The sequence below is a fragment of the Hippocampus zosterae genome, chromosome 7 (assembly GCF_025434085.1).
Source record: "Hippocampus zosterae strain Florida chromosome 7, ASM2543408v3, whole genome shotgun sequence".
NCBI lineage: Eukaryota > Metazoa > Chordata > Actinopteri > Syngnathiformes > Syngnathidae > Hippocampus > Hippocampus zosterae.
The window spans coordinates 23,448,344-23,474,141 of NC_067457.1; the positions used below are offsets into that span (position 1 = coordinate 23,448,344).

The following is a 25,798-nucleotide window of genomic DNA, read 5'->3' on the forward strand; positions in this document are numbered from 1 at the left end:
GTTTACTTGCCGCTTAATGCAAAAACAAGCACGCGTAATGAGACGCAAAGTGGAGGCAATCTTGTCAACGGCCTTTTATTTGATTGCCATACATTGGCAGGGGATGTAAGAAGTCGACACACCCCTGTTGGGGTGACAGACAGCGGCTTGTGCGGGTAGCAAAAAATGTCGGGAAAAGCCGACTAAAACAGCTGAAGTTTAATTGGGGGCGTCAATCGGAGGCAATTAAAATTGCTGTCAGTTTGAATGCGATGGCTTCATTATGAATACCGCCACATCACTGAATTGTAGCTAAGTCACTGTAACTAAGTAACTGTTATGTATGCTAGCGATGTAACGAAGCAAATAACTCTCTAAAGGAAACATTTTTTTTGCTAGTTTTGAAATTAGTCGACTGTTTGTGTGTTCAATTATTGTTCAAGCGCTTTTAACCTCAGTCACAAAATTAATGCGAGATCTCAACGTTGTTTATTCCACATGACCATTTGACATTTCGGTACAGATATTAGCGAGGATCATGGAAGTTGACACGCATGATTTGCTTTCACGGGCCACATAAAATGACGTGGGAAGCCCCTATGGCTTGAGTTTGACACCTGTGATCTAAAGCAAAGTAAAAAGTAAGCCAAAAAAATGTCAGGAAAAAGCTTTTAGCACAGCTGCACACCCTTGGCTCTCGTGTTACTTTTAGGATGCCTTGAAAAAGTGGGAAAAGAAAAGGCAAAGAAACACCTGAACCCGCCCCGAGGATGTCTGGGGGTTCTTTGTTCAGAAATTGTTGCCGGCTTTTGTCTTAAAAGCCCCAAATCCTCCACCTGTGTTCCCACTGAATGGAACTGTGGATGTTTGTGCATTCTGCAATCACACCGCTGGCTGTGTGAATGGAAGTTTCACACTGAGATGCCACGAAATGCGACTTTCACCTGTCCAGCACGTCACAGGGCGGCATTCCTCACAAACGCCGCCGGCGACGATTATGTTGTGCCGGTGGTGCTCAGCTGTTGCCATGGTGACGCTGCAGGCTGGAGTGAAAAGCTCATTTCCTTGGCGACAGAAGACATGGTCAAAGTCCCCCCCAAACCCCCCAAAAAAGTGTGTGTGTGTGTGTGAATGTGAGATTTCATCAGAGCAGTGACCATGGGCCCTTTTTGTGTTCCCCCTGTGATGAAAGGCATTGCAAGCCACGCTGTGTAATTGACAAGGCATCCCCGCCAAAAACAAAATGGCCACCTGAGGTGGACGTCAGCTCAAGGATGAACAGCCCGAATTTGAATTCTTAACTCAGACTATGAACCGCTATTTAAAACCTTTAACCCTGGCTCAAAACCCTACTTTGAAAACCTGAAACCCATCTTAAAACCATAATCTCAAACCTTACCCCTCAAATCCATAAACATTGCTCGAAACCCCACATGAATCCCTTACCCTGTCTTATAACCATACTTTGTAACATAAAACTGTCTTGGGATTCTAATATCAAATTCTAATCCTGGCTTGAACCCCTAAACTTGGCCCAAACCGTACTTTGAAACTGTAATTTAGGCTTCAAACCTTAAATTGGGCTTGAAGACCAATTCAAATCCTGACCGTTGTTTGCAACCTTAAAGCAACATGACACGTGAACCCTTCAAACCCTAAATTCAAACCATACCCGTTGTTAGAAAGCCTAACCTCACGCGAGCAGCCCTCCCGTCAAACCCCGAATTAGAAATTTAGAACTTGAAATCTGACATCAAGTCCTACCCTAATTCTAAGCCATCAGCCTGGTTTGAAACCCTGTCCCGCCCTTTGGAACCCTACTTGGCAATGTTAACCCACGTGTGGCCGTCGCGATCATCGTAGAGTGGAGGACGTTGGAACGGCAGTAGAAGCTGCTTTGGTAAAGCCGTACAGTATCTCTTCAGCGGCTCCAGTGTTGCAGGGATTTATGCATTTTTGATGCGGCGCGGGGGGGGGGGGGGGGGGGGGAATGTCTGCGTGACCTACTTAGAGAGCCGCGGAATTCTGACGACTGGTCGTGTCACACAAAATGGAAAATCTGTGTGTGTGTTGTGTGTGTGTGTGCGTGGCGGTACATTGTCTGACATGTTTTGTGTTGTTTTAAAGCCTTTAAGTCTGTTTTGGGGGAAAATAGCTGTGTAATCAAAAGCCTTTTTTTACAACACACGCATTGCACAAACAATGGCGGTTCCCTTTGTCACCTTCGAACGGTTCAAAAAAAAAAAAGCAATTTCCCTTGTGATGTGGCCTTGTACACAAATTAATTTTCCTTCCTTTTCTACCACCTCACCAACTCTTTTTGTTCTTCTTGGATCACCATGGTAATGCAGCGCCGCATGTCAGCCCCTCAAACTTAGACGTCATCATCCCCGATCACGTCAAACCCACGGATGCAGGTGGTCCCTGGCCCCCAGGGGATTGAGTGATTGGCGCAAGTCATTTGTGTTGACTACGATAAGTGAGTCATCGTTTAAAATGTGTCCCATCGACTGACAGAGATGGCAAATTTATGCCAAGCGGACAGAAAATTCAAGCAGCGTACCACCTCCAGCGTTACAGTAGGGAAAGGCGTACACATGGCTGAATGTACCCGAAAACCAAAATGAAAGCCTTTGTGTGACTTATCAGAATGACTTCATGAAGCGACCAACTTGGTGCTCCATGAAAGCGTTACAAACCGGATTTGGTGCCGAACCCTTCCAAAATTCCAATTATGGAGCCCCGCGAGTTGTACCAATTGTACATTTTCCACCACAATGAACATTGTCACTCATTTAGCTTCCCTTTGTCATCCACCACCTGCCGGCATCAATAATAGATCAGAACCTTTGATACCGCACCACCTCGATGTCCTGTCCTGTCCTGTTCCGTTCAAACTGTATTCACCCGAATGTAGCAGTTAACCGACAGGATTGAGGTTGAGATGCTAAAAGAGAGCACACGCACGGGAGATTGACAGAATGAAATTCCCGGTCGGAACATTAACCGCGGGACCGGGATTCCTGCGAGGCACGTTGCGCGCTAACAAGATTGATGTGTGTGGACAGAAGAATCCCACAGCTGGCTGCAGGGACACACAACACACACAGTTTTGCCCAAGATGAGTTTTTAAGGGAAAAGACGAGCGCAGCCTTTTTGATACGAGCGTAGCGTCTCGTTTGTCGACTTATCTGCGATGCGTTGGTTCTTTCAGGCGGGGCCGAAAAAGGTCAGTGGAAATACGTCCGCCTCTAAATGGCTGCCCTATGATAACCAAGCCCAGAGGAGAGACCACTGCTGGCAATGACAGACTGACACGCATACGCACACAAACGTGATTCGGGTGCCGAGTGCGCCCGACCAGTGCGTCCTTCCAAATAAAATTAAAGTCAAAGTGAAATTAAGTTGAGTAATGTGATCAGATGTCACGTGTCGCTGATGTGATTCCAACAGGAATTGTATTATTTTTCCCCAAGATGACATCATTGTTACGTGGATCTTATTGTGATTTTGCAATTAAAAAAATGTGAATGGATAAACATTGCGATGACATATTTGGTGCCCCGCCATTTTCTTTTTAAAGGCTACTTTATGCAAGCGTAGCAGGCGGCTACTCTTACGACTGAATGAAGTGGCGATTCTAACATGTACAATGGTTGTCATCCGCTGTGGATTTGAAAAGGGCATTTTGGTCGCCTGCCTCTTATTTTCTCACAGTAGCCTTGGCTTTTTGCGTCAGGGGAGCGGATAGAAAAATTCCACTCCATCACCGTTTGACTTGATCCACTTCATCCGGCTGTCGGATCAATGTCGACTCTCCTCGGGTACTCCGGAGCCCGCTGTCTAAATATTACCATCAGAAGCAGTGCTCAATTTTCCTTTGTTCGGCGAACCCCTGTTTGTTCTTCCACACCCAAAGAGCAGCAACGCATACAAACGGAGCGTACAACAAAAATGAATTAACTATTATAAACATGAAAATGTTCAATCAAACGAGATGATTTCAAACTTTTGAAAATCCACTAGCTTAATGCTAACACCAGTCTAGCCATACAATGGCTACCGGAAACTAGCATAGATGTTACGATAACTGCTGCTTTTACACACACACACACACAGAGCAGCGACGCTTACAAATACAGTATAAAACAATACTCGCTGCTCTTGCTCATAATTATTCTATTCCAGTACAGCTCAGTCCTGCCTGGCATGTTGTGGTACTCGACCCAAGATGCGCCTTTCTAAATTTGGTTTTGCCTCACTGTAAAAACACATTCAATTAATGGATTTAAAAATCTGCAATGTAGGTGGGGGGTGGGAACCACGATATTGTGTGTGTGTGTGTGTGTGAGAGGGCAAGGAGTAACTGTAAACGTCTACGGATATAGTTTTTTCTTCTTCAGCAGCAAGTAAATTAGCTGTCAGCCATGCGGGTCTGCAGAAGAAAAAAAACGGATGCTTGACTGGCTCCTTCTTCTTTTACGCTTGAATCAAGATGACGCTGATTAATGACCCTGGTGAGCGCGAGGGTCTACAGTTGACTTTACTCTGAAGTGCGAGCTCTCCAACTTTGACAAAGTAGCCAGACATTTGCATACTGTCAAGTCGGCTCGGCTCTCTCTGTTCCGGCAATCGCTACGGAACGCCGTCGATTAACCGGACTTCGTCTCAACTGAACTCGGCCTAACTGTATTTATGGAGCACTTTAAAACAACCACCGCTGTATGCAATTTGCTGTACATGGAGCCAAAATAAGAGTTGTGACAAAGGCATGAATTATTGTTTCAAAGTGTTTTTACTTTAGCAACGGCACCAATTTTCCGGTCCAATTTAAAAAGATCACTGTTCAGTTTTAAGACCCAAGTTCGAAACTGTTGGCATAAGATAAAAAGCCAGGGAACCCAAGTCCGCAGGATGGGATGTGCAAAGGGCCACTGGAACCAAACACCATCATTTCAATTTGTCGCAAGCCTTCAGCCTGAAGCATTTCACCCAATTGAATCTAACCTGGAGCCTATTTCGGATCCTAATATAACAAATAAACCACCTGCAACAAAGTATTGAGCCATACATAGGCTCCTCGTATGAATATAGTATGTGTGTGCACTTCTATAGGTGGCGCTGGGCCGCAGCTTGCTGACTGTAGTACACTCATTTGGCTATTAGATGGAGCACAGGTGCAGCTGCCTCTGTTGGTGCCGCTAACAAGGCATTTCATCAGGGCAAGCGCCGGCACACACACACACACACACACGCACGTGCTGTCGAGAGGTTCAGGTGCATGGAAAGGACCACCCAGTGGAAAAAAAAAATACGCCTCCAAAGTCATGCGGTGTCAAATGCAAAATCAATTCACGCGTGATGTCAGCAAATCCCGCGAGACTTCAGCTTGATGAGGCACCATAAAAGGGGAACCTGAACTGACAACCACAGAACAGCAAAGAGCTAGACAGAGTAGCAATGCAATTAAACAATTTAACACTTGGGCAAGTAGTTTTAATTAGTTGTAATTGTATTACGGAGTTTAATGGATGTTGGATGACCTTTTGAGGATACAAGCCTGCTTAAAATGTTTCCAAGGCAACAACGTCCCTGTTTGCTGAGCGCTATTTGTGAGGGGTGGCGCAATAAGAGTGAGCTCAGGTGCTCGTGTGCCGGAAAGTCAGTAAGGATTCAACCCCGGCTAAAGGTTAGCGTGACGGAAACGCAATGAAGACGACCGATTGAACGCGTTTGGGGAACAAAGTGATCGTTTGGCCACTAAACCCGCGAAATAATGGAAGTGTCAAATCGAGCTAGGGGCGCCCACCTCTTGCCCATAACCCCTCGCCAATGATGCCCTCAAGCCCCTTATCTGCCCCACCCCCCAGGTCCTTTCATCAGGCTCCCTCAACCCATTTACTCACCCATAAACTGCCCCCGAACCCCATCTCCATGTGTCTTCAGCCTCAAGCTCTTCACCATGCGTACCCAGACTTCCTACCCATGCCACCTCTATGCTCCTGCCCAGTTACCTTCACTTTGTGGCCACTTTAGCAATGCAACGTTCGTGCTGTGTCTGAAACAAATACTTCCTGTACTAGTGCGCATGTGTCAACCAGTGTGGTGGTTGCCGTTGCCGTTTCCGAACGAAGCAGTAGAGGTCACTGTGGCATGCTGAGATTGGATTAGACTTTTGCGGAAGGCTTGTTTTCGTTATAATGAATCTCGTCGCGAGGCAAGAGCAGGGAAAAATATTTCATACAACAGAACAGGGGGACTTTTCGTTGTAGGGGGAGCAGAAAAGTGTGAATGGCTTCCGTGCATTAAAATGTTTTTCACACTAGGGGGTATTTTTGCCCATGTAGGTTTTGTTGTAGAGAAGTTTCACTGTACCCTCATGCTGCCCCATGCCACCTCCCACACACCTCTCCTTGGCCACACGGCCGCTCCAGCAGATTACTGCAGACGTTAACCCCATCGATCGTCTCCAAATGGGCTCCAAATGCCAGGAATTGGATTTTCAGACTGAGGGATGAGGGGGGGGGAGAAATAAAGTGGTCGGAGTATTCCTCGACGCTTCATCCGAGAGTTAAGTGCTCCTGTGACTTCCTCGTCGTACCGCAAAACCACTTATTGTATTTGGCATCTGTTTCGGGAGACTTGGGAAGTACCATGCCTGTGGGAAAGACATGTTTTTTGTACGACGTCCTGCATAATCAGATGGTTACAAATGTAGAATGCTATTATGAAATCATTAACCTTTTCTTCTACAACTGCTGCTTTTCATTATTTTTGGTATGAAAAGAGATGGCTACCAGATGTTAAGAAACACTGGGTCCTTTCATAAAACTCAATTTCTTACTGTCACTTCAAAGTTGCAAAACTGTTAAGAAAAAGTTTGTCCCGGAGTTAGAAAACCGTGATGCTTGTACTGTCATTTTAAACCTCTAATGGGGTTACTTTGAGTAACTTTCATAAGAAGTGTTACTAAATTGTTGGTTCAATTGGTTCCAAGCTGTTTCTGGACACTTCTGAGTGAAACACAGGCAACAGGAGGCCCTCCATGGCACATCACTTGTCCCATTGTCCATTTGATTGGATTTCCTATTTCTTTTCCTTCTTTTTTTGTTTTTGTTTCCCTCAATGGGAGCGTGGCAGAGGGGCCGCCGTGCTGTTGTTCGGCGGGAAATCTCATTCAGCTTGCCAACTCATGGCTAACAAGGTCAAATGACTCCACAGATGAGGTGCACTGGCGTGGCACACACACACACACATACACGCAGTCCATCTGTGAGAATGGAGTGTCAATAATGGAAGAGTGAGGGCTGCTGATATCATTAGCGAGCGCGCGAATTACAGCAAAACTAGTTAGCTCGTGTCGCGATCAGTGGACTCTTCCTCCTTCCCTTCTTTTTCTTCTTCCTTCTACCTCCCCTCATTTTTGCAGTTGCCATGGCGACGCAGCATCACATGCCAGTGGATGCTGTGGCAGTATTTCCTGCAAAAAGCTCTGTCCATCTGTCTGTCCATCTATGCAACCATTCATTTTTAAGCCATCCATTAAAACATCCCTCCAGCTATGCAATGTAGCCAAACCAGCCAACCATTCATCCATTCTTCAGAACTCACCATCCATCCAAGCACCTTTGCAACATTCCAGTCATCTAACCCGGCATTATAACCATCCATCGATCAATGTAGCCCCACCATCCAGCCAGCCAGAGTGCCAAGCACACAATCAACTGGGCAACCATCTGCCTTTTTTATCCATTCTATACAAAACAACCATCACATACCCATAATTATAAATAACTCTGTCACAGTTGAACTAAACAGTCCACCCACCCACCCAACCAACCAATCAACTATCCAGTCATCCATCCATGCACCAATTCTAACCACACCAGCTATCCCTTCGTACATCTAGCTTGGACACAACCAGTCAACCATTTATCCATTCATTATAATCCCTATATAACGCAGGTGTCAAATTCAAGGCCTGGGGGCCAGATTCGGCCCACAACGTAATTTTATGTGGCCCGCGAAGGCAAATCATGTGTGTCAACGTCCATGATCCTTGCTAAAATCTGGACATTTTGCAATCATTTTGTTAGCCTGTTTACACTCACTTGAATACTAAATGGACAAACAAGAAAAAAACAGTTCAATGATTCCAAAACTGGTCGTCCATCCATTTGTTGTGTACAAGTAATAATACAATGAGATGATTAAACATTTATTCGGTTTGTAACGGCCCCCCAAGGGAAGACATAACTCCAAAGTGGCCCATGACAAAAATGTGTTTGACACCCCTGCTATACAACAACAACACATCCATCCATACAGCCCTCCAAACAGCCATCCAACCATTGATCCATTCTAACCAAACTAAGCATCCAACCTTTCCACATGATGGCAACTGAGAAAGGGTGTAACATATGTATGGGAGTTGGGGAGGAGCAAAAAGTGGTGTGGTGTGCTGTCATGGTTTGGGCTGTCGAAAAACATGCGAATACTCATCGGGGGTGGTGGGGGGGGGTGGTTATGTTTGTAGTCAATACCTGCACAGGTGTAGTTTTTGTATTGAACCGGGATTGTTTTGTTTGGTGTATTAACCATGTATTTTTTTCCCTCTTTGTACAAACATTTTTGGTTTGTATTTTTAGTGGAAGTTTGAGTGTCCCATGTGTTGTGAGCATTGCCTTGTTGTGTTTGTCAGCCCCAATCCCTCGCGTCTCCTTGATACCACTGCCTCACGATTAACCATCATCCAACCAGTCATTCGTTTCTCCAATTTCTTCATTCGTGGCTGAGGGAACTTCGCCATAAATAGTTTATGCAGTGGGATTCGGTAGTGTTTACTCCAACCGTGTCCTGTTGTGTCATGTGTTCCCCACATTCAGTTAAACGAACATCCATCCAACTCTTCCAACCACACAATCATTCAATCAACCAGTCAACCTTGAAGCCTAAATGTCTGTGGGGAAAAAAAACGGCATTGGAAAAATCTTTATTTATTTTCTTTTTCTTTCCAGCGCAGAGAATATTTGGCACAAAGTACATAAAACTGGTCACTTAATTTCCCTGTTTGTCTTTTTTTTTTTTGTGTGCACAGTGTGACAACGCCAAAGGCCTTCGAGCCTTCTTTGACGCCATCTGTTACGGACCCAAACAGCTGATGATCTTTGGCGGCGTCTGCCCCTCCGTCACCTCCATCATTGCAGAGTCCTTGGAGGGATGGAACCTGGTGCAGGTACAAGCTAATGTGCTAATTCTGCCACCCAATCGCAGCCTGTTTTGAATGATTTCCAAACATCCTCTTGAGAACGTGTCAAACTCAAGGCCCGGGGTCCAGATGCGGCCCGCGAGGTCATTTTATTTGGCCCGCGAAAGCAAATCATGTGCGTCAACATGTTATAATCTGTACCGAAATGTCAAATTGTCATGTGTAATAAATAACGCTGAGACTTTCCAATAATTTTGTTACCCAGTTTACACTCATGTGAACAATAATTGAACAAACTATTATAATTGACTTGGCTCATTTCAAAACTAGTCATGTATGAATTTGTTCTGTACAAGTGATCATTTTGTGGTTTCACTGTCATAACGGCCCACCGAGGGAAGACGTAACTCCAAATTGGCCTGCTACCAAAATGAGTTTGACACCTATGCTCTTGAATGACATACGAACAGAGCTAAGGACAACCAAGGAGCAACACGGTCCCAGTTGCTCTCTCTCTCTCTCGCTCTCATTAGCTTAGCCAGCTAAGCTAACAAGAGTTGTAATGACTTTCTTATTAGCACGTTATCATAATGAGCAAAAAAAAAAAAAAACCCAAAACATAACAGCACGACATTAAAGTGTTTTAGTCGTAATGGGATAAATGGTCAGCTTTTAAGGCTGACATTAGGAACCTACTGTTGGCATTTTGAGTTAACAACAGCGCCACTTTACTTGTCGGATAATCCAACTAAGATGGATGAAAGGATGGATGTGCCTATTCACTCATTGAATTCCAGCCATTTTCACTGCCGCAAACCCCTCTATCTCACCCGTTTTTACTGGTTTTTAAACGTTTTCGCAAGGCTCAGTGATTATTGTGTTCTATTGCGATATAAACATGCAGCCTACCAAAAGAAATATGAGACTCTCCTCTTTCAGTTGGAGATAAATTATTTAGCAATCAGTATTAGAACATGTCTACATTTCATCAGATTTCCAGTTTCTGAGGGGAAAAAAAGGAGAAAAAGACCTTTTTTGTAACAGCATGCATTTCGAGCACAAGTTCAAGTCTGGTACGGCTATTTTTTTATTTTTTGTTGCCTTTTTGAGAGCTCGAACATCTAACTAAAACACCCTCCAGAAGACAACATAAACAACCCCACATTATTGATTGCAAAAATATTTTTTGCACATTGAACTAATGAATTAAACTATGAACCGAAGTGAAATACGTCATCGTTAGGCGGCCGTCGTGATTTTCCAAGACGTTTTTATAAGTCATAGGGAATAAAACAGTCAATTTTGAGGCAGACATCCACACAATCGCTTACATCTTATTGTAGTAGCACACATTAGCATTTTGAGCTAACAAAAGCAGAGCATGATTTCACGCGTAATTTTAGTATTCTGCACCAACAACGTCTGCATAGCTTTATCTCCACTACCACTCTGCCAGTCATATTTTTACAAGGATCCAGGAAGTATCTATGTGACCCCCCCCACCCCCATCGTACTAAAGCTGCCTACTTTACTACGGTGTAAAACATTTGCGACGAGCACCGCAAAAGGTTATTGGCTAGCGATAAGATAAGGCGAGAAGCCGCTGCCACCAGCAGATAGCATAATTCAAGAGGACGGCTTAACGCCAATGTCACATTTACGCCGCGTATCTTCTTCCGCCCGTAACTACGGTCAAAGCGTCGCCTCGCCGGAGAAATGATTGCATGGAAAAACAAAACAAAAGAAACATTTCTTTCATTTCATACATTCAAATTGTTTCCTCACTGTGATTTTTACTGCATCCAGTACTGTCATATCAGCGTAGATTAGTGGCAAGACTGTCATCTTTATTTGTTACATTGCCTTTTCTGGCGTTTATTGGTCATCGGGGCAGTTGTGATGGGAGTCAGATGAAATCTACCCTGCAAGAGGCGCTCACTGGTTTTGGGATTTGCTCATTAATGAAAAGTAAATTTCCAATGTGTTTTTTCATGTAATATTGAATCAAAGTGTTGCGCAAAGTGTTACACCTTCGTCACTGAATCCTACCAACAAGACACCAGGCAGCTTTTGGTTGTTTTCTCAAGCATTGAATGTTGTTTCTTTTTCCAATTTTTTTTTTTTTTTAAATAGGTTGCTCCGTGCATGTCCGCTTTGTAAGAGAAACGGTGCACGAACATCATCAGAGCAGCACTGTAGAATACTCATGGCAATGTAAACATTTGTTGGAATGCGGAGCCCTCCACAGCGGGAAAAGAGAGACGTGACTGCCAAGTCGTTTTTATTTTAATTGCACAAATGAGATGTATACCTCTTTGTTTGGTCGCTGTTTGCTTAGCACGTATTTATCCAGCTGCTCTGTGTATGCTGGAGGGCTGCGAGATGATTAGCCCCTCTGCTTCGTCTCGCAGCTTGCCACCGATGCTGATGAGGCCACTGATGCAGATGCTGCTGGCTTTTTTTTTTTTCTTTCCCCTCCAAACGTGGCCACATTTCACAGCCCAGCCCCGACTTCTACCATTTTCGTGATTATAGACTTGTTAGAATCTCACTAACAATGTCATGTTGCCAACACACCAGTTTGACCTTCTGATCATTGGCGATGTCTGACAATTCGCATCGTGTTTGGGATCCCCCAAATATGTCCCAAGGCACTTGTTGCATTTTCAGGTAGGATCAGGCCTCTGTAAAGATTGATTGGTTTGTTGAAAGAAATCCAGGAATAAGAAACGGTAATTTGCAAGGCCTGGAAAGCACTTTATAGTCATGATGCCTTTCTGCTTCCTGTCTCTCTCTTCCGTGTGTGTGTGTGTGAGGGGGAGTTAGCGTGCGGCCGCGTCAGACAGTTAAACTGCTCTTAATCGATCGTGCCAGCTTCAGTCTTTTCCAAACAGGCCATCGCGCTGCTTAATGGCTCGTAATGGAGTCCGGCGCTCTACGTGGTCCGAACGCTCAGCCTTGTTTGCGGATTTCCTTTCAAATGTCAGACCGAGGGAAGACGAGGTTTGGTTAGTGGTACGCTACAAAATGTCTTGAGGGTAGTGAGACTTGTAACATAGTTGTTGTGTCGACAGGCACTGGTTTGTCACTGCAATTGGCTGGCAACCGGTTCAGTGTCCCCCCCGCCTATTGCCCGAAGATGGCTGGGATAGGCTCCAGCTCCCCCCGCGACCCTAGTGAGGATTAAGCGGTTCGGACAATGGATGGATGGATGGATGTATAGTTATGTATGATTTTATTTTTAAATTTAAAATTATTTAAAGTTTAAAAAGTATTTCACTCGGTCAGTTTTTGAATGTGTTTTTTAAATCCTTGTTTTATTTAACATTTTTAACCTGTTATTTCATTTATTGTTAGAAAATTTATATGATGTCTGAACTGCAGTTTGACATGAAAATTCCGTGTTAGGCGGGTTCTATTATGTATTTTTTTTCCCCCGTACCAATCTTTTCAAAATGGATGGGTGTATAAGCAGAAGCAGCCTGAGTGAAACTCTCTTATGAAGAGTGAACATCACATGTTTGCGGTCGTTTTGCATGTTGATATTGTCTTTTGGAGTTCAAATTCGTATGGAAATTGCATCTAAGGGGGGAAATGATAAACACTTACAGGGAAAGACAAGATGTACAAGCCATCTAAAGTGACTAGACTAAGCAGAGTGGAGAGATCATGGGGGTTCTATTATGGGTCACGGCCTTCCTTTGTAGAGTTGGCATGTTTTCTCCGTGCCTGCGTGGGTTTTTTCCGGGTACTCCGGTTTCCTGCCATATTCAAAAAACATGCAGGGTGGGTTAATTGAACACTCTATTATCTATCTATTATCATCCTTAGGTGTGAGTGTAAATGGTTCTTTATCTTCGTGTGTTACCAGTTCAGGGTGTCCCCCGCCTACTGCCCGTAGACAGCTGAGATGGGCTCCAGCATGCCCGGGACAGTTACCAGCTCATAATTTTGTTCTGTCTCCTGCATATTTTGGGTGCAGTTCCTCTGCTGACCACTAAATGGAAAAACGTTTCAGTTCAGCTGTCAATTTGAAAAAAACAAAACAGAAAATATTTCTCTTCAGCATCTTTTTTTTTACGCCTATACAAAGAGAGGGCTCATACATGTGGCACTGAGGCCTAAAAGTTATTTAGTAGTCGGCGTAGTCATTTGAATCCTGCCTCGTTCTAGACAGTTCCGAGAAGGGTGGGGGCCACATGCGGGCGCAGGGGGATATGTGATATTTACCACTCGATAGGTTAACAGGAAAAGGTGGCAGCGGGGGGTCCTGGGGCGCCGCATTTTTAAAGACACGGCGGAGACCGCCTACGCTCTTGGACGCCCCGCCTGCAGAAGGACGCATTCGCGTACAAATACACACTGACCTTTTAGTGCCAACCAACAGCATTAAATATGAATAAGGACATAATTGGAAGTAACCGCTGGTGCTTTCTTCTTCCTCTTTCAACCTTAGATACGCACACACGCATGCAGGCTGTAATAAAGCATGCATTTGCTGTATATGATACTTTGCTAGTAATAATCTTGACATTTACAGTGGCGTTAAGACACTGAGAAAACCGCACTTAGACGGTCAGGCCTTTGAACGCATCAATAAAAAGCTAGCATCATTAGCTTATTAATATTTTACATTTATCACATTGATTATAATTTTTCAATTTATTTTGTTAAAAATGTGAATATTTTATATCTTTTTAGATTTTTCTGGGGTACTTTTAGAAACGTATTGTATTTCTTTTTTTAAAAAAAAGTATCACTCCGAAACACATACTTACATTTTCAGCAGGATCTTACTCAGCACAGTTAATCACAGATTGTATTTTTTTTTTCCCCAGCCCGCCCTCTGTTGTGGCATTTTCTTCCTTGACGCCATCCTGTAGCACCCAGCCTAATTGTAATGATTATGCGCCTCCGCTTGGCCAAACACATCATTGACAACAGTGGGGGTTCGCCGTTCCCTTTGTAGGGCGAGTGTGATGTTAGGGATCGTGTATTAATTAACGTAACTATTGGAATCAGTTTTTGAAACGTTTTCGTGAATTTGAAATAATAACCAATTTGAAGTAAATTATTTCTGGTATTTTAACATTGTTTACTGTCATGTAAGTGTAAAAAATAAAATTAGCCTCTGTTTATAAATAATAAAGCATCAGTGTCCTGGTTTGCTAACATTATGCTACCAACGTGAAGCTCAAAGCTTTTGCCCTTATCCATATGCTTCAAAAATCTCCAAAGATGATCAATGTGCTTGTACTACCTGTAAAAGCTTGTTAGCTACAATGCTACATAAAAATGCTAATGTTCCTATCCGTAAATCAGTATCTCATGGCAAACGGTTTTACAGTCATGTCTCACATTGAGCGTCCTTGGTGTCTGTGTTCTAGTATATAGTGATGAAAGTCCTCTGGATTTTCACGGATTTTCAAATTTTCATGAAAATTGCCTAAAATTAATCCGGATATTAGTAGACATCATTGAACGAACACGCGTTTGAGTTCGTTGTTTTGCTTTCTCGAGCGTAGGCACGATCACTAGTAGCAGGAACACCCCTCCCCTCGCATTCTCATGGCCTCGCCATATCTCGGAGATTTCGAAATTTCGGCAAGAACGGAAGCCACAAAGGGTACACGTGTGCACAGAAAAGGCAGATTAATCATCGAATGTCGAGTACTGTATTTCAATAGCGTTTTGTGTAAACTAATTCATGCGTGATCGGCCAGGTACGGCCCCAGCGCAATGTTCAAACAGGTAGACAGGCAAACTGACACATGTTCAAGAGACGCTAGTGTTAGGAACACGTTCAAGTGGTCATGGCTTGAGCAAAAAGACTTGAACGGAGATTTTTTGTCAGACTACATTAGAAAGGTCGACAAACCTGGTATGTCAGTTAAAATCATATACGTATATTTGTATTTTCAGGAATTTTCAGGCAAGTCCACTTTCAACTCTAGTATATGACTGGCTGATAAGGTAAACTGTATGCATCTTTTAACACACAAGTCACGTTCGGGCACCGTCGAGCTCTTATAACGTACACACCAATTAATGGAGAAACTAGCAGCCATTGTGCTATGATGTCCAAATCGTCATTTATGTCGATTCAAGGTGATGGTTACTCTGAATGGTGAAGAAAAGGAATGTGAAGACAGAACTATGCTGCCTCAATAGGACCTCTGTCTTGCTGAGCGGACCCCCCCTCATATCAGGAGCGATTAACTCATTCAATCCCAGAGACGTTTTTAAACGTCTTTTCAGACTTGGTCCAGAATTGGCTGGTAGTGAATTAGTTAATAATCAACGTTTTCAATGTTACTTCACTATAACAACTGCGGTCTGTCAGGGTCAATAAGCAAGTACAATAAAAAAACCCCGGCTTAACAAGCCCCATCGTCACGAGTCTTAACTTTCTTTCCCAGCATTAGCTTACCAAAAAGAATTATAATAAAAAAGCTCAGAGCGGGCCATTTGAGATTGGGGGAGAGCCCAAACAACAAAACAAAACAGAAAACAAAGCAATTAGAATGGCAAAGAGGTGTTCTGACAAGCAAGAGTCATTGCCCAGAGGTAATCTGTTGCTTTCTGAAGTGCAGCTTGCCCGCGGGGCCACCGAGGTGGCACGCGGAGATGCGGGGCCGCCTTTTTACCAACATCACATCGCACGGCTAATCCGCCACGACGGCATGGGAAGCCAGGGAAGACGCGCAAAAAGAAGCAGTCGGCTTTAATTCATACACGCGGCGTTGGAATGCATTTTCAGATGCAGTTTGACAGCGCGCCAATGTCTTGGTTTTTAAAGTGGACAAAAACGTATGCAAAACACGACCTATGTTAAAACACAAAGCTAGGCTACGACGTAAATTGAAATGACCACAAATAAATCTCAGTGCCGCTACCAAGAATGATAGTTGCTATCTACAGACTATAGTTTTGAAGATGAAAGCTAAGGTAGGATACCAGGAAAGATAACGCTTCAGTACTTTAGTTTTCTCAGGAGCCTACCTGAGCTTTAACACACAAAAAAAGTCTGTTGTAATTTGAGCTTTCTTGGATTTCACTGGATTTTGACTGCTTTGCAAGGCCCGCAGATTATTGTGTTCCATTGTGATATGAACATAGGAAATAAAAATGTGAACTGCAACACTTAACGCCGTGTTTCATAACTTTTACCTCTCTTTGTAGCTGAGATTAACTCGAACGGTTCAGTCTGTATGGTGCAACTTTATTTCTCTTGATAGCTTAGTTTAGTTTCAATATTTCCGTCTGCGTGTCGGAGCTTTAGCTCTCAAGTATGTGTCGGATATTTACATGCCTGAAGCATTCAAAAGACTAAGGCTAGCCCAAGTTATGACACCCGGACTTAAATGTTAAACTGCTAAACTGGTTTTGTGGGAATACTAAAGTTACGACCCATACTTACAGCATTAAAGCTTAGCTAAGATATTCAAAAACCTTTGGCGTTTAATGCAGGTGTTTTTTTTTTTTTTTTTTTTTGCAATTCAAGAGTTTGACCCATAAAATTATATAAATTCATCGACTTTGGATTTTCAAGGCAGTACATTTGTATGTATTTGTAAGTTTGTGACGTTTAACTTATTCACTCCCAAAGACATCTTTAAACGTCTTTTGAGGCCTGGTCCAGAATTGGCTGCTACTGAATAAGTTAAACCTTTTGGATGACATTTTCCTCGACAATTCTCCATTGTATGAGCCAGTGTGCCGTCAGTCCCGTCATCCACTCGAACAACGCCACAAACGCTGCACTCAAGACATTCTCGCTCTGCGGTAAATTTCCAGCTCTTTCTCTGCGCACAGCGAGGGGAAATCTGAGCTCACGCAACGGACCCCTCACTCGCGTTCTCTCTCAGGAGAACAGCTGGAGAAGACGGTGATGGCCTCCCCGGCGCAGCATCTGCTCATTAATCATGCACAGGCAGGCCATTTCAGGTTGCACTATCAAATCTCCATTTATAAATAGAATAGCGATGGAGCCAGGTGAGAGGATACCATAAGTCATCAGCGATCCCACAATAAACTCCTCCTGGGATTCCCACCCAAACTTGGAAGTCATATGGCAGGCATTCAGTAAAATGTTTGGTAGAAAAAGGACAAGACTCTCAAAACACACGTGATTAGCAGTAAAATTTAAACCTTAAACATCGATGCGGAATTGCCCTTCGAATCTTGAAAAAATTTCATATTTTAAATTTTTTTAATCACAATTGACATTCATTTTCCGATCCGCTTTATCCTCACAATGGTCGCATTGTGGTGCTGGAGCCCATCACAGCCGTCTTCTGGCAGTAGGCAGGGGACACCCTGAACCGGTTGCCAGCCAATCGCAGCGCACACAGAGACGAACAACCATCCGCGCTCACACTCACACCTAGGGACAATTTAGAGTGTTCAATCAGCCTGCCATGCATGTTTTTGGAATGTGGGAGGAAACCGGAGCACCCGGAGAAAACCCACGCAGGCCCGGGGAGAACATGCAAACTCCACACAGGGAGGCCGGAGCTGGAATTGAACCCGGTACCTCTGCACTGTGATGTCGACACGCTACTGGGACACCGGGCCACCCACAATTGACATTATTCACAATACGTTTTGCTACTCTGTTTTTTTTTAACTCTCTTGTTCTCTTGGGATTGTCCCTAATTAGTAGGTATTTCTGTTTGGCAATTTAATATGCGTCACGTGAGGGCTTGGTGATGAAATGCTACTTCAGTCAGTGTTAACGCAACAGAATCTTTATGGGCGCTGGCTTTAACGTGAGATAACAGCATTAGCTCCTTATAAATGGCACTTATTGATTGCTCCGTGGGTGGTTTTGTTCGGCAATGTGTCCATGTGCCACAACGATTACATGGAAACTGTCTAAAATAGTGGAGAAGTGTCTTTAAAAATCATTGACGTTGAAGGGGGATGATGGGAGGGGGGGGCAGGGTAGATACGATTTCATCATCGTCCTTGAAAGGGGGAGGGGGACCGGCCCGATCAGTCGACAGATGGCAGTGTGAAGAATGGCCGCTGCCACCGATAAAGCTGTCCGCTGGCGCAAGTGATGAGGGAGGCGGGGGTGGCAGTGTCGACAATTTATGTTGCGTCAAACTTATCACGCGTCGAACTCTGCAGAATTCCTAATCACGGGCCGGGAGAAGGCCACTTCCTGGTTCCCGTGTGTTGGTTTTGATTGACTGTATAAAACTTGGTTTTATGTTCAGATTTCGCAAGGAGGCACATGATGAAGTCATAAAAGTCAAAAGTGTGTACGCTTCGATGGACGTTGCCATTGGTAGCAAAATGATTGACAAGTAGGGCACGAGGGGGGCATGCAGCCGTCAGCAGTTGTCACAAGAAAAACAACAGCCAGAGAGGGGCTGTCGTTTTTCTTGTTCTCGTAGCAGTGGTAGTTGTATTCGAAGTAGTAGTTATATGAATTCCAATTTGAAACCAATTCAGCTAAATTAGCACTAGCACAGTGCATTCGAGGACTTGTAGTATGGTGCGTTACACACGAAATTGACCAGCTAAACCATAAAAACAAGTATGACCACGGGGCCCATCCCCCAAAAGCTAACGCTATTTGACACTCAAAATCAGTGGGCACCAAAACTTGAAACTCGATTTTAATAAGTAAAAATATATCATTATATTAGAGATTCTGGTACTTACTGTACAAGAGAGGTACTTGATAGGACTAAGGGCTACTAATTGATGTATTCATGTCTCCACCGATGAGCCTCTCAGTGTCTATTATCTGTTGCCTTTCTGGGGCGCAGGGACCTTCTAAGGGTGGGAAGCACGGTGGTGGTCCTGGGCTTCATTCAATATTCAGTATGCGGCATTTGGTGCGCCATGGGAGCGCCCACTTGGAGAAGCTTTCAGAATTAGGTTAGAAGACAGAACTGTTTCTTGCTGTTTCCTCGAGTCCGATGGCCTTTGTAAAATGTCAAAGGCAATGTCATAATAGCCTTGCAAGTTATCTGTTTCAAGTCTTTGTGTTTTTCCTAATTCTGAATGCTTTTAAGCACTGAAATCTTTCCCGATTTAAATTCCGCTCAGATTTGTAATGATCAGGCAATAATTGATATTTCACGATTCAACCCTGATAATTCATCGCCTCGTGTTCGATCGTTGTGGCCCATCATGTTTCATCGATAAGCCGCAAGGATGGGCAAGGAATTACTTTTTCCGTCGGCATCGGATGACATTGGATTTTTTGCCCCGTTGAGGTAGACGAGCCGGTTGTCTTGAGCGCGTTCAAAATGTTTTGTTGTTACATTGACCGCACTGTTTCTACTTAAGCGCTTATCGATATTCATACCCGAAGATTATAGCTCTTAGAGTACAGCTCAACGTTCCTCTTCTTCCAGTGAGTTACTAGCAAGCCTGGCGGTCTAAACATGGCTGTCGTGTCGCTTCATTTATTATCCATGGCAGCCACTTCATTATTCAAAGGCATACCGCACAGTTAGCCTCGGCGGATGCAATTGGAACGGAGCCCCCGCTACGACCGATCGATGCCGCCAGATCACGTCGCCTCATCGTTCAGGTACAAGCTGCCTTGTTGTTTAATAGAAGGTGCGTTAGCTCATTTTCTAGCCATCTAACTAAACGTTTTCACTGATTTTCTTCCCTTGGTTTTTTGTCCTGAACGATTTAGTATCAAAGGTGGAATGTATATAAGGGGCAACAACTAAAGTTTCAAAAGCAATCTCCACCCCCTCCTGTAATTTTCTGATGACACTTATTTCTAAATTACGCAGGAATAAATACCGTTATGTCTCTGGTGTGCTTCTTTGGCGAAGAGGCAGAATAAAAGGGGTTGTTTCGACTTTATTTATTTACTAATTAATGAGATAAATTAAACAGCTCACTAGTTAACAAGCTACTAGCTAGCTAACTAGCTGCTAGCTCATTATCCTGGCAAACTCGATTAATTTTCACTCTCCATGGCTGTTTAGCTAGTCGTTCACTTATTTTGACTACCAAATGGCTCATTAGCCCAGTAGTTTGAATGACAAATTGCTTTCCCACTAACCTGTGACTAAATAGTTCCCTCACACCGCAACTAGTAAGTATTTCTCTAACTTGCTTAGTAATGACTCGCTTACAAACTTTTGATTTGCCTGATTAGTTGCGGTCACAGACCCCTTTGAAACAAGGTACTACTACTACCACACTAACCTGGCTATCCAGCAAATAGCTAATTTACGTTGGCTTACTAGCTACTAGTTAGCTAAATTACAAGTAGCTCACCAGCTTGGTTACCTGTCTACATGCTCACACAGTTCTCAGACTCCCAATTGAGCAGAAGACAGCATGAAAGGGGCTTCTATGGGCAAAATACGAAATATGTACTCTGGCCCAAGAGTTTATGTACTTGTATGTTAGCTATCCTGACCAGCTAACTAACAACTAACTGGTTAATTTGCTACTGAACCACGTTAAGGGGTTCAATCCAATTAGCGTTCCATTAAAACCAACTGAAAGATGCTCTTCTCCAGTATTTGACTGATAGAAGAGAACTGTTGACTGAAGATGAATCGATTGTTAGTTTGAGGCATTTAGATTGAGGTGTCGCCATTTCCTTTAGGAACATAAAGGCCAAACACTGCAGTCTTTTGTCAGCACCATCTATCAAATCCAATGTGAAGGAACTCTGATGTTTTATTTAAAGAGCAGCGGAATCTTAAGCTAACGCTGAAAAGCCCAGACATAAAGGGCCAGAAATAGTCGTCACGGCAGCTAATGTAAGAAGAGGACTTCATAGTCGGCACGTACAAACCTCCTCGTGGGGCTGCCTCCTCCCCATTACTCTGAAGGTAATTAAAAGCGCTTGTGAGGACCCTCCGCCTTTTTTCACGACAAGGTCATGGAGGCTCCTGGCAGGATGGAAGAAAGATCCGTTTCAACCCGCTGGGACTTTTATGACGATAATGCATAAGATGATTGCTATGGCTATTGGAGCCATCGTCTTTCATATGTATTCACTGCACGTCCTAATGGATCACACCCTATTGCAGGCCTCACCTGTTGAGCAGCTCATTTTGGGTTTTAAAGAAATCATCATTATGGCTTTGAACCAAACCATTAAAGATGCAAATCATAGAAGACGACATCTTTCACAACACAAACGGCGAAAGAAGCAGATGCAAACTGGACAAGACATACTAGCACAATAGCAAATGAAAAGAAGAAGCTAGCAAACTGTAAAAGAAGACAAATTTAGCAGAATAGTGAACAAACGAGAAAGAAGTGAACTGTAGAGGACGCAAAAATTTATCGAACAACACAAGCCAGTTGCTAGATAAGGAGATGCAATCTACTAAAGTCGTATTGAGTGCAACAGCAAAGAACAAACTGTAAAAAAAAAAAAAAAGACAAATTTAGCTCAACAAACGGATAAAGATGAGCACCATAGAAGACATACGTATTTAAAGTTTGAGCAAAAAAATTGAGGGAAAAAAAGTAGAATTTATGAAGGGGGAGTAATTTCCGTGGTCCCGATCATTGTCGTCTTGACATTTGTATTTACCGGTAGTTAGCTCGTAGCTAGTTCGCACGTTGGGTCTCGTGTTTACTATTTATAATGTGCAAAATAGGTTTGCTAAATTTGCTTGCTTTTGAGACATGTTTGTGTCTTTATTTTTTGTTTGCTGACATTTCTTTGCATTATTGTAACGTTACTGCCAATTAAGCTCACTGTAATCACGCAATTTAAATCTTCATAGCATTAGATTTCTCGCGTGCACCTGTGTTGGGATGATAGCCATCACATCTGACCGTCTTCAGTTCCGTCGTGTTTTTTTTTTTTTTTCCTTTCTGCGGACTTCTTCAGTAAAAGTCCATTTTCGACAGCGCCAGCAGTGATAACTGCGCCTGCCGACGAGTGCGAGATGAAAAGGTGCCGTCGCTGTGATTCACCAAGAGAGACGCATAATGAGGAGATCACAGTCAGGAGGCGCTTGAACTGTTTTTCGGAAAGCGCTGCGGCGGACCCCGTAACGACGTTGCCGCTGCAGTAGATCGCTATCGTGAATCACAGCCTGCTCTGCTCCTCGCGGTGTGTAATTAACCCCACGGTCCTTAAATCGGCGCGCATGGATCACCAAAAGCAAAACATACAGATTTGTTATTTAAGGTCAAATATTAGCTATACACAGAAATGTCATTAAAAAAAAATATGGTATATGTATAACATTCATATTTATATTACTTTCCTGACACTGTAGTCAACTATTGTCAGCAATTTTTAAAGTAATAGATTCATGTGTTGATTGACTAATTCATGAATTGGATAAAAAACATTTAAAAAAAACGCAATTCCTTTATCCAAGAACAGGAGACTTTTGTATTGGCGGGGTCGAAAATGCACAAATGTAAGTTAATTACGATTCACCTAAAAGTTTGGTCTGTGTGCTCCATCAGAAAATTGGCAAAAATGTGTATTAATGTTTTCCCCAAATAAAAACTGTGTTTGCAAATGTCTTCTTCAGGAGGGAAAAAAAAACATAGATAACTGTCAGTTTTCATGGAGGACTACAGGAAACTGACAATGTTTACTATTGAGAAACTGAAATTCCAAGGATTTGGATCATTTCAATTTTAACAAGGTGCCTTCAAGATTATTTGATCATCCAAAATAATTATCAATTGAAAAAATCAATTACTTGTTGATTCATTGATTAATCATCCCTCCTCTATCCTTAGTTTTAATGACATAAAATTAGGCGTGTAATACAACATGTCATACTTGAATAGTTTGTATATTTTATTCAAATATGTAGAATTTGTCGATTATTTTTAATAAATAAAAAGAATCTGACGTCCGCTGGATACCTAATTAAAATATTTTTTACAATTAACAAAGCGAGTCATCACTTTATTGAATACATCCACCATCTGCTTTCAATTCCGAGAAGTTGCCACCGGTTTGCGAAAACAAATAAAACCGATGCAAATCAGTCCAATAAAGTGTGTGATGTGCTTTTGTCCTAGTACAAAATGGATGTTCCATAGTGTGTGTGTGTGTGTGTGTGTGTGTGTGTGTACGTGTGCGTGTGCGTGCGCCCATGCCTAATCTCATTGCAGAAATTAATTACAGCTGTTTTTGGCTCAAGGGAACCATGGTGACCTATTGGTGGAATTTGTGCACGGCGAAGAGAGGGCGAGAGAGAGAAAGAGGAAGCAAAATAGCAAGAAATGATGAACTGCATCATTCTCAATCAGCACTTCTATCTTGGGATGCACGATATTTACCGGACCGATATTGGGGGGGGGGGGGGGGGGGGGGATCACTTTTCTCGGTCCAGTACTGCAAAATTTGCCCAATTTTGAAAGCCGCATTAAAACACACTCACAAAACCAGCTGAAGTCTAAAAATATATCTTTTGTGATTTTCAGCTGTCCTTTGCGGCGACCACCCCGGTGCTGGCGGACAAGAAAAAATACCCCAACTTCTTCCGCACAGTGCCCTCGGACAATGCAGTCAACCCGGCCGTGGTCAAGTTCCTCAACTACTACAACTGGAGCCGCGTGGGGACACTCACGCAGGACGTGCAGAGGTTCTCTGAGGTCTGTCCTCTCCCCCCCCCCCCCCCCTAAAACAAACAACAACACCAAACACAACAAGAAAAAAAATGGCACTTTGTAAATTAAACATTAGAACCAGACAAGGCCCTCCCAGTGGAACTCGCCAAAACTGAAAACGGCGCTCAGTTTCTCTCTCTCTTGTTTTGTGAATGATGCAATCATACAGCAGCAGCGCTTATAGTTTTGTGAATGATGCCAAAACACAAATCAAATCAAATCCAAAGGCCCTCAATACCTTCCAAATTCAACTAGTGTTGCCAAAGCATCCCCGGGAAATAAACTGAGTTTTGCTAATAGCTGCGAAAAGCACATTATACCAGTAAGTAGATTGACCTAGACTTTGTTAGTTGATTCAATCTCTGACTAGCTGCAACCGTACAAACCAGGTCATCGAATGAACTAACCAGTTCCTAGCTCCTACCCTTATGCGGTAACTGTACTAGCTACTTTACTAGCCTGACTGTGTAGCCATGACCTAAATGATTCCCAGCCTTTCGTGAACCAAGGCGCAGCATAAACAATGGAGTAGTAACGTTGCGCTTGGGCCGGAGTATCAGTGGCCAACAATAATTGGCATGTTTTGAAGCATTATCTCTTTGAGAATGTCAATGTGTTTTGAGTAGGTGGCAATCATTTTCTAGTCGGGCGCTTTCGCCCATCGTGCCGCTTCATTTCTTTCCCCGCCTACGCAAATCTGCCACTCGTATTGGGAGAACATTTGTGGACGCAAACGCTTCTTCCGTCGCCAGTGACATTGTGAAGGTGGCCCATTGTGTTTAGTCGTGTCAGCGCTTGCTTGGCGGGCTACTCGGTTTTTACGCGCCGGTTGTTACCTGCGCCGGGGAATTCGATGGGCTGTTTGTGTGCGACTTTCTGTATACGTTAGTAGGTAACGTTGAAGTAAGAGGATGTAGGGCTAGGTTTAAGTTTGAGAGGTTAGGTGCTATGTAGTGGCTAACTACCCTCAAAGTGTGGCTAAAAGGTCAAGGTCAAGGTCATTTTTATTGTCAAATACGCTTTATGTATGACATGCAGCATCGATGACATTTCTTAATTTTTATTAAGACATTTATTAAGAAAAAGAAAAGATTTTTCATTCTGTTTAGTCACCTTGGCTGAGAGGTTTCATGACCCAGCACCCTGGTTGATGGGGAAGGAGTTTTGGGGTAATTAAGGTTAAAGTAATGGGCAAGGCCCTTTGGGTATGATTCAGTGGTTTAGTTTTAAGGCCGTCATTGATTTTTCACCTGACATACTAGATTTAAATCTTTGGAGGAGGTCTTGCTTTTATCATTCTGCCATTCAGAATACAATTCATGTGGCGTGTCGTCTTATTTCAAGTATTTGATGCAACGTTCTATCAAGACATCGCGATAAAAAAAAAAAAAAGACCTCCTCCTCACCAGAAAACCAATCTGCTCCGCACTCTACCTCACACAGGATATAAATATCTATCTATAAACGATGGCGGTGTATCAGAAGTCTGGCTGCAAAACCTCTTGCGCGCTGAAATCCCTTTATCGCCACGCTTCTGAAAGCAGCGAGAGGCTTAGGACAGGAAGAAGACTGAAAACGGCGCCATTCCGTCAACCTGCCGCCAGATTGTCCTCTAATCCCGATTTTTACAAATATGCGAGCATCACTTTGGCGCTCCATTATTCGCGCAAGCCCCCTTGACGGCGTTGGCGCCACACAGATGAATGTTATCGGGTAACCCTCAAATCCAACTAGGGTGGTTAGCGGTAAGGCAAGACGAGCCCACTTGATACCACAAATGCAACACTAAACTTCCACCAAAGTTTTTTCCAAATAATCTGCCCTCAGTTTGAGGGCCGACCTTCCAATGAAGATCAAGCCATTGCGTAGTCACACACCCAAACAAGTACAAGTGGCCACAAAGACATGAGTGCAACTTGTGGAAGTTTCCCCATGCATAATGAATAGTGACGCCGACAGCCTCTTTGGCAACTATCGTTTCTATTTCTTCTATCTGTCACGCTCAAATCTCCCACC

At 43.4% G+C, this 25,798-nt stretch overlaps 1 protein-coding gene across 4 annotated transcripts in view; it reads left to right on the plus strand.

Moving 5' to 3' along the window:
- Window positions 1–25,798, plus strand: part of gabbr2 (gamma-aminobutyric acid (GABA) B receptor, 2) — a 91,234-nt gene that overhangs the window by 23,626 nt on the left and 41,810 nt on the right. For all 4 annotated transcript variants that reach the window (XR_007963156.1, XM_052070580.1, XM_052070577.1 and 1 more), the window contains 2 exons: window positions 9,077–9,214; window positions 23,597–23,767. Coding sequence is in view for 3 of the 4 variants with exons in the window: in XM_052070577.1 (XP_051926537.1) it covers window positions 9,077–9,214; window positions 23,597–23,767 (309 nt within the window). In the remaining variant the exon portion in view is untranslated. The remainder of the gene's footprint in view (window positions 1–9,076; window positions 9,215–23,596; window positions 23,768–25,798) is intronic.